Source organism: Abramis brama (genome assembly GCF_963993115.1).
Source record: "Abramis brama genome assembly, chromosome: 18".
NCBI lineage: Eukaryota > Metazoa > Chordata > Actinopteri > Cypriniformes > Leuciscidae > Abramis > Abramis brama.
The window spans coordinates 27,200,979-27,218,044 of NC_139980.1; the positions used below are offsets into that span (position 1 = coordinate 27,200,979).

General features: G+C 39.7%; 1 protein-coding gene across 2 annotated transcripts in view; it reads right to left on the reverse strand.

The window, feature by feature from the left end:
- The window catches only part of rcan2 (regulator of calcineurin 2), an 82,243-nt gene continuing 65,177 nt past the window's right edge, over positions 1-17,066 (reverse strand). For both annotated transcript variants that reach the window (XM_084091165.1, XM_084091166.1), the window contains 3 exons: positions 13,448-13,621; positions 12,846-13,017; positions 1-2,511 (listed from right to left, as the gene is read on the reverse strand). In XM_084091165.1, the coding sequence (XP_083947291.1) occupies positions 2,357-2,511; positions 12,846-13,017; positions 13,448-13,621 (501 nt within the window). In that variant the 3' untranslated portion in view covers positions 1-2,356. The remainder of the gene's footprint in view (positions 2,512-12,845; positions 13,018-13,447; positions 13,622-17,066) is intronic.

The following is a 17,066-nucleotide window of genomic DNA, read 5'->3' on the forward strand; positions in this document are numbered from 1 at the left end:
TTTTAAAACCAAACTTTTTTTTTAATACTAACAAAGAATCATCTCAACTACTTGTACATGGCTACCATGAATATTTGTACAAAAATGCAGTAAAAATATTGATTAATATATACAGATATGTCTCCTTAGTGTCGGCAGGCAGGACGCACATGTAGATGTCAAGAACACCAATGGTCTTGCACGAGTATACACAATACAGATATTGTTTTCCAACATCAGTGACACTAACTCCAGACCAAAGACTTTAAGAACAGAGATATTAATCATGTCTTCAGGAGTACATGAAAAATAAAAGGAAATACAGTTACTGAATGATACTGTGTACAGTCATGTGAATAAGAAAGTGCAATACAGAACAATACAAAAATCTTAAATTACATGACAGTAAGGAAGGCTGGCAGCATGAGAGACTGCGATAGATTTTTGTCGATTGTGAGAAGAGAATATGGGAAGAGCTGATTGGCCAAGCAGACAATAATGAATCGGAAGGGAAGGTCCAAGGCGGTGGACGGTTGGTATCGGTTTTGTTATATTGCTCTCGCCCCATTCATTTACACATTTATCGTATTGACGTGTTCTGATCCTATGCCTCTTATTTTCAGAGAAGCGGACCAGAGTGTGCACTGCTAAGGCTTGAGGCTGCGGTAGCATATGGAAACATCTGTGTCACAATGCATACGGCAATGTCAAAAGAGAGCAGCAAGAACCCTGTTTCCAGAACAGCGAAGGAGTCACTGCTTCAGCGGGATGGGGTGTATTACTTCTACATTCTTTTAGGCTAATGGACATAGACAGACAGCATTTGGACCAAGGAACAATCCAATTCAACAGGAAACATGGCATTATGAAAGCTGTGGCTACCCTTAACAAGTCGTGAACACTGAACAACAGATGTTTAAGCCTGATAACCTTCTTAAATGTACAACACACTCGTACAATAATACTTCAGCGTAGGGTGTCAGTCAAGTATCACAGTAATGACACATCACAGTGTTGATATACTGTCCGGGATGGGTGTCATTTATAGTCTTGGAAGAAATAACATAACCTTTATACCTTAACTAACTAATGCTTTTTTGTGGTGTGTTTGCCGACTACTCGGGGTTGTATAGCGCCTTTGCGACTCAAATCTACGGATATGGTTTGTGCATGCCTTCATGTTATGTACTATGGATACATAAATCAGTTTTTTTTGTAAATGAGTTAAGCACACCAAAAAGATTGAATAGGATAAGAAAGGTCGGCATCACCATCAAAACAATAGCTTTTTGTTACACACTGTGTAATAGCACTTGGAAGATCTGTCTCAATAGCATCATACATGATTTCTTTGAAATGATTAGAAATGAACTGACGTGCGAACGAAGTCTCACAAACTACGAGGAAATCTATGGTTTTGGACAACTACAATAAATTCTAGAAACGAGTAACCATGCATATTACAGACTTCATTAAATGACATCTGATTAGCCATTGATGTCATCAAAACTGTAATGGGAGCTAATGGGGAAAAAAAGTTCTTTGCGGTTTCCGTCTTACGAGGGGCATTGGGGACCAAGCACGACAAAAAAAAGATTCATATTGAGGGAGCAACTCATAGTTACCATTTCCATGGTATGAACAAAATTTCAGCTTATTGTTCAGAATAGCATCGTTTTTCTGTAAGAACACTGTCGGCGAGACATGTAGACAATTATACATAGCGGGAAATAAAAACGTATATTTTGCTACCAGAACATGCACTGGCCTCCTGCAGTCTGCACTTTTTGCTATGCACAAGTGCACCGTTTGCCATTCTAGGATTATTTGACAGAAATTTGTTAGGCAAGATATATTTTTGAGGGTGCCACATGCAGCGCTGGTGTTTAGCCACATTTAGTGGCTTGCATGCCCTTATGAAGAACATACTATTATTAATGGCTTGCTGGGTACAAATGATACATATTTGCTGTGCAAGAGCAAAGCCAACTGGCCAGCTATTAGCCAATAGGCACATCTGACACCATCATGTGCCACGGTCCAGTAGCCAATCAGAGACATAGGTGAGAGCAAGGACAGGTGCATGCTGCCTCTAACTGGTGATCAGATGACATTACAACAGAGTCAGAGTGGGAAAGAGGGACAGAGAGCGGCCATATTGAACACAGAGTATTGCCAACATAAAAAAAAACAAAAAATAAACTGTGACAGCACATTGAGGATTGTATACATGTGTGTGCTGACGGAGAAACACGGATCAGAGTCCCTCAGACCCTGGTTGTGTGTTTAACAAGGTTCTGAAGGAGGGTGGCCGAGATCCTGTGATGGAGATGGTGGAGGGGTCAAATCCTCCTGACTCTGTGTGGAGCTGTAGAGTTCAGTGTGAGACTGGCAGGTCTGGGCGCCGGGTCTGGATGATTTTTGGTTTAGGGTTGATCTTTGATTCCTCCTCCTCCTCCGTGTCACTGTCACAGACGTGGACCACCACGCTGGGCGTAGACTCCGTGCCTGCATGCAGCTCAAACTTCTCCCCTGTGTGTGTAGAAGAGAAGAATCTGTCAGCTTGAGAGTTTCTGAACCGAATACGCTATGGGAAGGGCTGGCTGATATATCGAATACTTATAACGTTCGTTCGTTACACCCTCAGGTTGTTCCAAACCTGCATACATTTCTTTGTTCTGTTGAACAAAGGAAGATATTTTGAAGAATGTGGGAAACTGAACAGTTTTGGGGGCACCATTGACTTCCATAGTATTTTTTTTCCTACTATAGAAATCAATGGTGCCCCAAAGCGGCCTGGTTACAAAATTTCTTCAAAATATCTTCCTTTGTGTTCAGCAGAACAAAGAAATGTATACAGGTTTGGAACAACATGAGGGTGAGAAAATTATGACAACATTTTTGGTTGAACTATCCCTTTAAGAGAGAAAGTTTTAATTTTGTGTGTTTTTAACTTGCACGTAAGATTTGATTAATACACCAAACTTTTGAATAGTATTGTAGGTATATATTGCTGTTTCTTATTATTATTTGGTGTTTAAATGGAAATTATTACATTTAATTGGTGGAAAAAGATTTTAAATATAATTTTGAAACAAAATGTTCTTATTTTTATTAAAAATGAAAATAATAATAATAAAAATAAAGTTTTTGTACATAAAATGCTTACATCCAACTGGTTTCACCTTGGTGAGGGTATGTCACATGGTAATGGTTAATGGTAAACAATGACTTTAAAGCAAATACAATGCATTAACAAGTCAAATTTACTTATGTGTGGTTTACAAAACTGTTCAGCAAGCATTTGCAGAGAGAGATGACATTTTTACTTGGTTATCTGAAAAACACATGCTAGCATCATTGCATCATTCTGTCTGCAATATAAAGCGAATTTCCCACTTCAGACTCCTGAATGAAATGCATATTTATCCTGCAATACTAACAATGAGAGCTAGAGGGCGCTCTCTCTCCAGATCTCAATGTGAGCAAAGTGAGGATATTTTAGGCTGGCTTTAACTGCGGTTTTGCCAGAGAATACCAGCAATGATCCATAGCATTACACGCATTAAACATACACCGAATGCACTGGGGAACAGTGTTCTATATCCAATGCTGAAAATCCTTAACACTACCAGAATGAAGTCTGTTCACTTAGAAATCCTGTCAGTCAGAGCAGTCTGGAGGTGTTTCCACACTTCAGGTAATTAAAACTACAACCGCACACATTCACAAGAGATAAGCAGCTTTCCTGCATCTCTCCATCCCTGTTGCACGACGGCTGGATGAAGGTCAATATTTGAAATGTGTTAGACGAATTCACTCTTTTGTGTTTGTTTGCCAGACAGAACAGAACAGGGAGCTGAATCAAAGTTTACCACTGTGCCTTTGGGCAGCATGTGTGTGTGCAGTGCATTGTGGTCACCCAGAGGATCCAGCACACTCTAAAGACCCTCTTATCTTATGCTTTTAGAAGTCTCTGGCTTACACTGCCTTTCTTCCCCTTATGTTTTTATCCTGTGCGCTCGTAATATCTCGCACACAATCCAAAGTTTGAATCTTCTCACTATTTTGACCTAATTCCTCAATCAGTTACGCATCTTATGTTTTATTCATACAGAACGCACTCGTTCAAACGATTCCTCAGCTATGTTCCTACAAATTTACAACCCCTCGCATTCCTCTTCTCCTGCACAGCCTCCTGAGGGCTCAGCTTCTCTCAGAAACCTGGGCATGACGTCAATGCTGCAGACTGACGTCAAGGGTCAGACAGTCGAAGACAGAAAAAAGCAAGCAATCAAGCTTGTTCCCGCAGAGATGAAACTTTAAAGGCTTCCTAGACCCTTAGAAACCCTACAAGGGGATACAAACATAAGGTTGTTTGTGGTGATGTTACTTCGCCGTCCCTCATAAAGCTGCTAAAAACGAGCCTTTATTAAATCAGCAGTGATTTCATTGGCATGCGGAGCACATCTCTCCAGCTCTATCCTCCGCCACTCATCAAGAGCTGTGTGCGTGTGTGTATGACAGGCGTGCACCACTGAGAAGGAGAGAGGTGGTGAGCGAGTGTGGCTGCGGAAAGGCCAGATGGATTTCGTCTGGTTAGTATAGGTTCAGTGGGCCGGCACAGGGTATTTTTAGAGCATTCTTTGGAAAGAGGGGCAAAACACTTTCTTCCGTTCATCCTTTTAAAGTCCTCGTCTCCAAAAACACAAATGACAATTTCTGCATTCCTAAGCAACCGTCCTTAAAATAAACCCCCTCTTCTGATTGAAAAAATTAACCCTTTATAGCGAGGACCTCATACAAGCAGGAGCGTACAAGGAAACAGAACCAATCTGATAATCCCAGCTGCAGACTGAATAACAGCCCGTGAATGGATAATGACTCGTGCAAATTGCTGCTTATTTGGCATCAGCCATCTGCCAGCGTGATTGAAAATACCCTCAGATAAATAGTAAAAAGTGAGGAGCCATGCTGTAGCGTACTTTGATCCATTGACATTATGCCTGCTTTTCAAACCTCTACAGTGGCACTATAACCTGTCAGAGTGCTGGTAAATCCAGTTTCTAAAAAAAGTTTCTGCATGGATTGATCAGCAGTGTCAGAAAAAAAGTGCAAAAACTGCACCTTTAGCTTTCCACAATGGCAGAACCTTCAGAGGAATACTTTTGAACACCTTTCATGTTGTAGACATTTAATGATTATGATCAAACATGAATTAACGTTGAACATACACTACCGTTCAAAAGTTTTTAGTCTGTATTTTTTCATGTTTTTGAAATAAGTCTCTCATGCTCCATATTTAGTTGATCAAAAATACGGTAAAACTAATATTATTGTGAAATATTATTACAATTGAAAGTAATATTTTTGTGAAAATGAGGATGCATTTTTTCCAGGACTATTTGACGCACATAGAGACAGAGCGTATTTAGGCCACGCCCACACCGGGGGGACAATCCAGCCGTCTCCATTGACTTTGCATTGCGAGAGGCTGCCTCCTTGTAATTTATGACTTATAACAAAAAACAAAACGATGTCTAATAGCTGCTATGTGACAAGGTGTACAGCAAATAAGCTAAAAAACCCATAAATACGTTTATATAATCTGTCGACCCCAAAAAACGAGCGTTTAAGGACACAAAAGTGGATACAGGCAATTGAAACAGAGCGCAAGGTGTCATATTACTCTGAGAACTACGTCCGAACGTAATCGGCGACAGTATAGCTTAGCTAACAGAAATATAGGCTAATATATAAAACTGACATTTGGATATTTGGCTTACCAGTGACAAAATGTTTACTGCAGTTTTTAGTGCATACTGAGTGTCAGGATCCCACAATTTACCCATTCGTTCCAGCCTGTACCCACTTTTGTGTCCTTAAACGCTCGTTTTTTTGGGGGGTCGACAGATTATAAAAACTTATTTCTGTTTTTTTTTTTTAGCTTGTTTGCTGTACTCCTTGGCACACAGCAGCTTTTAGGCATTTTTCTGTCTTTTGTTATAAGTCATAAATGACAAGGAGGCAGCCTCTCGCAATGCAAAGCCAATGGAGTCGGTTGGACTGTTTTCCCCATCGGTGGGCGTGGTCTTCAGATTATGACGCGTTGCGCTCAGTTCAAAAGAACAGCATTTATTTGAAATAGAAAACTTGTAATATTATACATGATTTTACTGTCACTTTTGATCAAACGAATGCACCCTCAAAAGTATTGCTTTCTTTGTTTCGTTCTTTCCAAAAAAAAAAAAAATCTTACCGACCCCAAACTTTGTAGTAAAACTAACCACAATAAATGCTGTAAAAAGTGTTGTTCATTGTTAGTTCACCATACTTAATGTATTATTATTAAATGCATAACTATTATTATTATTTGGAGGGCTCTAAAAGCATAAAGTAAATATTCTTTAGCTCAGGATAGTCTGTAGTGAAGTCAATCAGTGTTATCCTGACATCATTTTCATGCGTTCAGGTCTCAAAAACATACATGCTCAGAACTGAAACAAATTGTGTACGTCGATGTCTGATATTTTTAGGGGACCGTTGGACCCCTGGCCCTCATTTTGAAAAAACTACTCTGCATGATAGTTCTTAACGCATTTATGCTAATAAATAGACATGCCACATAGTTTGAGATCTGAATCCAGTACAAATATAAAGCACAGGCTCTCTAAGCCTCAGATCAGGTTCATAGGTGTTCAATTGAAAAGTTCTTGTGCTTTGTAGCTATAAGAACCCTCTCTGGGCCCTGCACACCCCACATGCTTGGCTCCAGGTCTGTTATCTAAGCGTCCACAGATGCAGCAGGAATATTTCATTAAGTGCTTTTGCTTTCTCAGGGTGAAGCGGCTGGGTATGCGCCTTGTAAACAGAGCAGGGAACAACAAAAGCCTTTTGCTTTAATGAGCTGGAGTGTGCGTGTATTGCTGTACTGTACAATTTCAGTGCGGGCCATGTGGAAACACAGCCTCTAAGACACAAACTTGTGTATGGAAACACACGCTTAACAATGGAAAAAAGCTTCCTTCCACAACAACCACACTCATTATTGCCATCCGACAGCAGTCTAACACAGTCAAGGTGCCTAGGCTGAATGGGCTGTTTGTTTAGCTTGCCACATGGTTCCACTTGAGTGCTGCGGATTGCTCACTAGTTTGTACCGTCTCCTCTGTTACCTAATTGCCTTCAATTGCTATTAACATGCGCCGGCTTTGTGAACGAAGCTCATCACGGGCGGACAAGGTCAAAACTTTGAGGCAGTGAAACGTCACTGAAGCGGCAAAACAGATCTCAGTCAATGTTATGTAAAATTAATATTGAAATTAGGACTCGCCCATATTTTAAATATTCATGAAATATTTGTGAAGATTCTGCTGAAAATATAAAATGTTTTTATGCCTTTTAATTGATAATTTAGTTTATTAAATAAAGACAAGCATGCTTTATCTTGCGTCTCTGCTTTAAACTTCAGTAGGAAACAGTTAAGCATAATTCTGATTCAAAGATTTGTTCGAGTCATCAGTCAAAAATCTTCACTGAAGTCTCTAATAGTATATCAAAATATCTAGATAAATGTATCCCTTTTTTAGCTGCAGCCCTAGGTGAAATGGGTATATTTGAACTGAATTATGCAATTCAGTGTGCCTTAGGCTTGTCTCTTCCTATGCACTGCATCTACTGTAGTAACATGGGGCCTTGTTTCACATCGTTCAATGCTGCTCTTTCTTCATTTAGACGACTTTGTCAGGCAATTAAGTGGTAATCAATAATAATAATGTACTGTTCTCTAAATTCACACTTAATTTACATTAAATGTTATAGCTTAAAGACTTAAAGCAGAGGATTAATTGTTAATTGTCAGAAGATGCCAGCTTGATCTCTGGAGTGTGATCTCCCGTCCTGTAATCCAGTTCAGATTGATTTTACGCAAGCATACGTGACGTTTTATCCTCAGACAATTTATATTTGACGCTTCTTTCATTTTACAGATGTGATGGAATCTAATGTGACAAGTGAATGATGTTTATGTGTAGTTACAAAAATAATTTCTTATATTTTTTTAGTAGTGGTATTTTGTCATGTACTATGTCCTATTCCGCAAATGAAAGAGGTGGTTTCCATTAGCACAAAATCATCACAACCATAAGCATTTTATCGGCATTATGCAATAAGCAGAGATTAACAAAAAAAGGCTGGTGGCTTCTTATCTTACCCTAAGCATGTGGAAACATTTCTGATTGGCTGACCTCAGAACAGGCTGTGAAACCACTAGAAAAGTGAAGCTGTTTCAATGTACCGCTCTGGGATTATGCAACTCTGAATGACTCACTTACACAACCTCCCAGCAGCCTTTGAGGGGATATGGCCACTTGATACAAATCTAGCACTGGTGTGTATGTTTATATATGTGTAGTAGTAGTATGTGTCACTGTGATGTAAAACAGTGTGATAGGATGCATTTTTCCATTGAGCATGTTGCTGTATGGTGAGCTAAATCAAGGTTTGGCTGGTTAGCATAAGCAGTTAGCCCCTGCTTTTTCCATTGACATTGTCATTCAGATATAAATATATGTAAAATCTACAAATATTTTATAGTAGATGTTTTGTTACTTATATTTTTCTTTCTGTCACAAGTTGATTGCGAAAAGCTTGGGACTGTGCATATTTTTGTGTTGCTATCAGTCATATATGAATTGATGAAGAAATTCAATGATTTCAAGGCTGTAATGTGATTGATTATCAAGGCACACATGATCCAAGTTAGCCTTTTACGCTTTTTTCCAATGGTAGAGTCACAGACCCTCATATCTCCCAATAATAAGACCATGGCTGCATCTGAAATCGCATATTTCCCTACTATAGGTGAAAAACAGTATGTGACAAAAGAAGTGTATATATAAATAAAGTAACCTGCGCATGCATTTTAGCCGATGACGACGTCATTAGTTCAACAAAACACATAAAGGAGTGACAGTGGGGATGATTTACCTTGGATACGAGCGAGAGCGTGCAGTGAAATCATGTTTAATGAATGGCTCACAATCTGCTGTCTCCTCAAAAGAGTTAGTTCACAAGCAGCAGAAAGTCACCTTCATTCAACGCGCATACAGTAAACCCAACTGTTGTTCACTCGTGCGCATAAAAAAACACACTATGGGCCCTATCTTGCACCCAGCGCAATTGACTTTGTACAACGACACATGTAGCCTATCATTCCTATTTTGCACCCGACGAACAGCGGACTTTTCCCTCCACAGACGCATGTCGGTAAATTAGGGAATGAACTTGCGCTCCCGGGGGGGTGGTTCAGCGAAAAGAGGAGACGTGTCCCGGCGCAAACGTTCCCTGGTGCTATTTTGCTGTTCCAGAAAACAATTCCGCCACATTATTTTGCCTGTTTAACCGAAGCTAATTTGGGTGGGTTTCTCCCATCACCATACAATGTCACTTTTCTGTCTTTTACGGCCCTGACGAGAACGTCGGTCTCCTCGGCTGTGAACCGCTCCTGGCGTGCGCCTGGCAAATCTGCCGTTATAATAGCAATCCGCCATGGAACAAGCGCGCCTGCTCTTAAAGGGAATGTGAGATGTTGCTCTGATTGGTTTATTTCACGTTACGCCCAAACCACACCTATGAGTAATGTAGCTACTTCAGACCAACCCATTTTAGATTTGCGTCGGGCGCAAGAGTCCTTTATCCCGCCGGTATAATAGCAACAGTGTTCAAAATCCGCCCACAAAGTTACTTGCGTTTCGCGTTTGATACTTGCGTTTCAGATCGTTAAAATAGGGCCCAATGTATTGACATGCGTAATGTTTTCTATTATGCGCCGTGCACGTTTGTAATGATGTAACATCAAGTTGAGTGTGAAACCAGACCAATGCTGAAGGAGGCACAGGAAACAAATCGCAAAACCTACTGTACTACAATGAGTCATCTCAGCTGAGACTCTCATTGTCCTAGATCTCGTGTACCATCTGCATGTTAGCCTTGCATCTCACAGCTGCAAAATCTTTAAAGGCAGGGTAGGCCATTTGTTCCAGAAACACTTTTTGTTATGTTGGTTGAAAGTCTCTTTACATCCTGATAGCAATCACTAAATTAAGTGGTCTAAATGTTTTTATATGTATATATATTGTCTGTGGAAGGCATAGGACCATAAAATGTTCGTCTTATCATTACATTACAGTTCCTTCTGAACCGAAACAACTGTGTTAACACCATAACTACTGTAATCTGGAAGAGATGGAAACCTTTGATGTTCGTGATTCGAATTTATGCATTTCAATGGCAACACTATCAATGCCAAAATGAACCTGCAGCAGTCAGGTGTACCGGTCAGTGCTTTTTAAGTTTTTCATGTTCATTATTATTGTAATGTTATGTGCTTTGAGACATGAGGTAGTTTAACGCAGTCTCTCGTCATCTCTTTTGTTTGTTCCCTGCTGTATGCGGCTTTGGAGACACTCTGAAGGGAGGATGGGATCTCATACTTTAAAAGCTAGCTCGCTTTCGCTAGCCTCTCTGAAAATTGCCTACCCTACCTTTAACAGTATGTAAAGTATTTGACTTAACTACAGAGTAAGCGTTGTAACACTCTGATAAGCTTTGACTTATTTGTTTGCACATCCCATAGCTACATTACATAAATAATATAGGTTAAAACATCAGTTATACTTAAACACCCTCCGTAGTTATTTAGAAAGAGCCAGAATTCAGCAGGATGTTTTCACAGGATTTTGAAATTGATCCCTTGGGGGTTTGATGGATGAGAGTCCATAATGCCAAGCCCTGTTGCATAATTCAAATGTTCCTACTCCATAATCCCCAAACGCCTTTTACACTGTCAGCTAAAAATAGACCAAACAAACAGAGGGTGGCATTCAAAATTGACCTGGTTCCATAAGCGATGTACTGCCGGAGCTTTTAAGCCGTCATATACTCACGTGCTCTACATGCTCTAAAGCTGTTTGGTTGCAAAACGAGGCAAGATGGACTGAATGCCGATGATGCTCGAGCCAGGGAGGCAGATGGATCAGGCTGAGTGATATAATACTGACATATTAAGACGCATTACGAGAAACCGCATGGCACTCTTATGGGTAAAAAAAAAAGTCCCTCAGATGGATTGTTTAGTTTAAAACAGCTGGGAAAGTGACTGACAGTAACGATGTTGTGTTTTCGGCTTGATTTTGGAAATATCCAGTTCTGCAGATAAAAGCTGACGGATTCAACACAATTTTTTAGCTGATGGCTGGGATTGTAGTGTTACTGGAAATCGGCAGACAGCAGAAATGCAGCCTGTGTCGTTTATACAAGGTTATTGACATGAGCCTGTTGATATGGATTTGATGGAGAGGAATGATATTCATGAGTCAATGATAGTAAGAGCAAATCTGCAGAAAGCTCTCTCTGGTCTCTTTTGCCATAGCATCTTCTTGCTCTTTCTACACTACAAAAATCATATTCTTAATTAGCATTTTGACTTATTTTGTAGTTAAAATCTCCTTGAAACAAAATAAATATACTTGGGAAGCAACAGCATATTACGATTAGTTTTCAAGTGTATTTTGTCTTACTGCTCTGGCGGATATTTCTTTAAAACCTTTTATATGTGTAAACAAGCTAATAATATGGGTATAATAGATAATAAACATCTGCCAGTGAATTGAGAAAAATACACTTATATTCAAGATATAATCTACGTAAAGAAATCATAAAGTTAGCATGAAATGAAAATTCATACATTTCATCATAATTGTGAATGATTCATCCATCCATGCATGTGTTTTATTAATTTATTTAATTGTTGACCTTGTAATTAATTGTCTAACCCTAACCCTAACCCTTTTTTAAAATAATTTCCGGTGAAACAACAGACTTCTCTTTGGTGATGTATGCTGGACTTCTCCAATCATTTAGTCCTTCAGAAAATTAAAAAAATATAAAGTTTCAAAAAATATAGTTTGATATACTATTGCATTAACTAATATTAACATAGAGAACCTTATTGTAAAGCATTTCTTGGTTTATTGGACAATACCATAATGGTGATTCCATAAAATTATCATTTCATATCATATTACCACCACAGTGTTTTTTTGTAAGAGTAAAGTAGTGGTGGACAATGGAAAGACAAAGGACAAAGATGATTGATGTAACCTAACAGAGTTACATAATGTTATGGAAGAACAGTATCCATTTGTAATTTAATACATGATGCTATAAAAAAATTCCACAGGAAATTCATGGTAGCTCGTTAATTGGAAACCGGAGATCCACAGTAACAGGAAAGAGACACTGAAAAGGGTCACCCAGAGGTGCTTCGTAATGTGCTTATTTACTCCGAGATGGCTGAGCCGTTCCCAGGAGAGCAAGGGCACTCACAAGCCCACTGTATGGAAGTGTGTGTGGTCCATACCAAACACAGCCCCCCTGTCTGCACTGTCAAACACCCAGATAAACAGAAGCATCTAAACGGCAGCTTTAATCAAAACACATTACAGCTCCACAAGCACTGACTACAGTAACTGCTCATCAGGGCACGGTGGGAGTCGCACACACACACACACACACACACACACACCCTTGAAGGTCGGCTGAAGAACACGCATTGATTAGGAGCAGGATGGTGGGCGTACAGTAATCACCTGCACTGCAATGAAGGGGACAATTGAAGACAACTGATAACCAAGTGAGTAATGGATGTGCTTGATTTGAGAGGATAAGGATTTGTAGCATGCTACGTGATATCTCAGCATGCAAGGCTGAATTTAAGAGTTCAGGTGTAGACCTTTCATTCTAGCACATGATGCACAGAGATAATGATGCCTTAAAACAAAGATTGAGAGCGAGTTGTGACTGACCTGGGCCAAGCTTGGCAACCGCATACAGCAGGTCGTAGTTAATAACCGGTGTGGTCTCGTCAATCTGTTGCCAGCCGACTGGAGGTGAGCCAGGAGGGGAGATGAGGAACTGTTTCGAAGGCTGGGGAGGAGCCAGGTGCAAATTGTCTCCTTCGGATGCTGGTTTCTGCACCTGAGAGCCAGAGAGTGTGTTAGTCCAGTCAGGATTCAGTCGAACAAAGACCTGACTGCAACACTTGATGGAAAGATCTCAACCAGATGTTTCTCAAGTAGCTATTCATAAATATGAGCTACACATTTAAAATCTGAGAACATTATGCAAGAACAGCATTCTATAAAGATTTGGTCAAATTGAACAAGGGCCACACTCCACATAACATCTTATCAATCAATCTATCTATCGATTGTTCTCTTTTTCTATAGTCCTATTTATCTATGAATGTTCAGACATGGCATTGTGTGAGAATCACTAGTGGCAGAGAAATTACACACTATACTTTCATCAGCTCAGACTTAGGCAGAAACAACATGATATCACTTGGCAAATGCTTAGTTTGTCTTTTGTGTTGTTGTGTTATATGTAACTAACTATCACTTCTCACCTGGGCAAAGTAGAGTTTGAGTTTCTTTCCTCTGAAAGGTGTCTCGTGCAGCTCTATTCTAGCGCTGGCTGCTGCTTTGGGGTTACTGAAATTGATCCGTACACGTCGGAAGCTCTTAAACTGCTGGAACGTCACACCGTCATCGTACGCAAGGAAGAGCGCCTCGAACATTTCCTGAAAGACAAAAAATATACAAGATATATTAACAAGAGATGAATATTTCAATTCTGTCCACTGGCAAATGTCAAAACATGAATAATTCATGTCTTCACAGAGGACAGAGAAAGTTGAGCAGGAATGCTTCTTTACTGCGCCAGAAACAAGCAAGAGCTGTTCCATCAATATCAATCTCATCAGGGCCACGATAGAATGATTGCGAATAATGTCAGCTTATCGCTGACAGGATGAACGTCATTGTATTCTTTATGAGACAGAGCAGTTTTTGGACTAGGCACGCCTCGCAAAACATCCAATCAGCTCAGCCAGAACTGGACCCTGTTGGAGAGACAGATTGGCTGAATCTGTTATGACACTTTATATTCATTTCCTGGGCAGGAGAGGAACTGATGAAAGCAATTCTATCTGCAGCTTGTCTCTCATGTCTCTCAGTTCAGTAATCAGTCCTGCTGGGCCTGAGCAACCTTCAGCACTCTCAGCCTAATGTGTTAAAGAGAGGATTTTCCCAAATCAAATGTATTCTAACCTTCACCATGAGGACTTAAAGGGATAGTTGCCTTTAAAAGGATAGTTTAAAGCTTTTTAAATAGCTTACTAAATAAGTAAAAACACGCTGTTATGCAACTCCTTTAGGGTAGCATCTGAAACAGGAATGCTGGAATAGAAACACCTTAGAACAATTAGAATTTTCCAAAAGAACGCCATCAAATGTGCGTAGGCCATCACATTCCTGATTTGATTGTTCAGCTTAGTGAGGTATTTAATTGCATTTTTTTCAGAGACCTGTTAAAATGGTTAATGTCTCAGTGTTGGGTTTGCTTTGCCTTTTAAAGGCATCGCACATAAGCACTTGCAAGTGAGGCTAATGTGTACACCAAAAATAGGTATTCAACATGAAACCCCTCAAATATGCCCTAAAATTCTTCCCAACTGGTGAAACATTTCATTGTGATGATAAACAATAATCTAAAATGAGAAACACTTATACCTAACATGGCATGGGAAAGTAGATATGAAACATAATGTGAGGCCCAAGAGACATGCTTGCTTTGTATCAAAAATTTATTTCAGGTTGAGATTGTGAAATCACATATCACATAAACTGTGGATGGTGTGATGTAAGTTAATAAAAAAGCTAAAGTTCCTGGTTTGATCCCCATGTTGTGTCGTTGAGGACAGTTAAGGGTCTCATACTTCCTGCTGGCTGAATCATAAAACCCTTCAGGTGTGAATAGTTTATCCTTAAAACCCTGCATGCAAATCACATTGCTTTTGTCTCGGGTAACTTGAGTTTGAGTGATTGTTCTGTGATAAGTGTACAATTTGTTGCTTTTGATAAAAATGTCTTCGAAATGACTATTTACTATCAGTCACTAGAGACTCTGCTCAATTCTTCCCAACACATAGAATCTAAACATGTCATTTTTAGCATCAGGAAATAGTGAATGTGCTCTATAAAAATGTCCAGAGACAGGGGAAGATGAAGGATTCGAGCTGCTCGCTGGTATTCTCCTGCAGAAACAGATGGATAGCTGAGCCAGTTCTCTTCCACAGCGTCAATTCGCCAAACACCTTGTATCCTGTCACAATCTGTGAAAAACCTCCAGCATATTCCTTCATCTCAGTGCCAAAAGTGAACGTCCCCGGAGATGACAGCTGTGGATGTGTCGTCTCCACCGTGTGTCAGGACGTAAGGTGTGTATCAGCAGTGACAGCTGGGCCGATCCTGAATGACTCAGCGATGACAGGTGACACCAGATCCAGTCCAGTGCATTCGGTGTGTGCACATTTTCTATACTCCAGGTTTCTGACTCAGCACTTCCCTGAAGTTTTGCAAGATGTCAAGTGTACCCAGAGCGAATTATGTAGCCAGAACTTGATGGTGTGTGAAATGCAGATCAAAGCACATTCGTCTGATCCACTGCACCTTGAAATGAGATCATTCACTAACGTCACAGCTCTACTGGTCATCAGCATATGTTGTGTTGTGGATGCTGGTGTCCCTATCAGGCATCTTAACTAGCTTTATTAGCCTCCCTTGGTCAAACAGCTTCATGCTGGTCATTTTAGAAAGGCAGTCAGACATTTCCCAATTTTTGTTGTGAGAAATGGCTTTCCAAATATGAGCTGAATTTTCAGTGGCACAATGTACTGTAAACAGAGTCCAGGTTTGTTCACAACTCAGACCAGGTTTATTTCTAGACTGTTATTGGTGGTTGCTAATTGGCTTATAGTCAAAAGAGCGAATTACTGATATTCTGGTCCTTATTTTTCAAGTCAAAGTCGAAAAACAAAAACCTGTCTGCTTAGAAAAATAAAAACAGGCTGGGCTGCGTTTCCCAAAAGCATTGTAAGCTGAAGTTGATCGTTGTACAATTGACACCAATGGTCTTTATGATCACCTTAGGCTTACGATGCTTTTGGGAAATGCAGCCCTGCACAATTGGTAGTTATCATTCATGTCCATAGGACAAACAGTGCGGTAAGATTTACAAGCCGAAGGTTAACACTTAGGGTTGATCAAATCACTAACCCCAAGTATGAACAATAATAGTAGTGATTATTATATTATTAACACCAAAAATATACAACATCTGGCCATCACAGCCATGGAATGTATTTAGAAAATAAACCCAAATGGAAACACTGAGGTTAAGAGTATCACTTTATGCCTTGAGTACATGAGGCCAAATATACAAAGTAATAAACAAATAGATTTAATATTTTAAACAGATGGAGATAAATATAGCTGAAGTATGACTGTACTTTAGTACAACGGGTTACATGGTGTTATGTTCCTTTTTGAGAGCCTTCAGCGGACATTTCAAAGCAAATTATTTGTAGTGGAAATAAATGACATTCCTTTACAAATATGGACACTGAGATGAAGGGAGGAGGATGCAGGGTTATGTGCAGTGGAATATTTTGCCACTGGCATTCTAAAAATATTACTCTATCTAATCATAAAAGGATCTGTGGAATGATATATTTATATAATTACCATTTTTAAAACACCAGAACTTTGGCGCATGGTGGATTTTCCATTCTCAGTAGATTGATCACACACACACACACACACACACGTACGTATGTCCGACTAACTAGCTTTTCATGTCATTTTGAATTGCATACTGAAGAAAAAACATTTTGACTGCAAATAGATTATTTGTGCACAGACAAACATGTCATTGTTGCATTTCTTTATGATACTGTTTGTGTATCATCTAGGTTTCTTTCAAAACAAGATCCAATATTTAACTACTTGGTTGGTTGCAGGTAAAGTTTGCAAGTCATGAAAGTGCAGAGAAAGACAGCAGACTGGCAGAAACATCTCAAATTCTCAGTAGAAAATATCAGTGGTACTTTGCCTCCATTGAGAGCTGCATATGTGTTCTCCTCAACAGAATGGATAGAAACCTGCGTATATTGCTGTGCTTTTGGT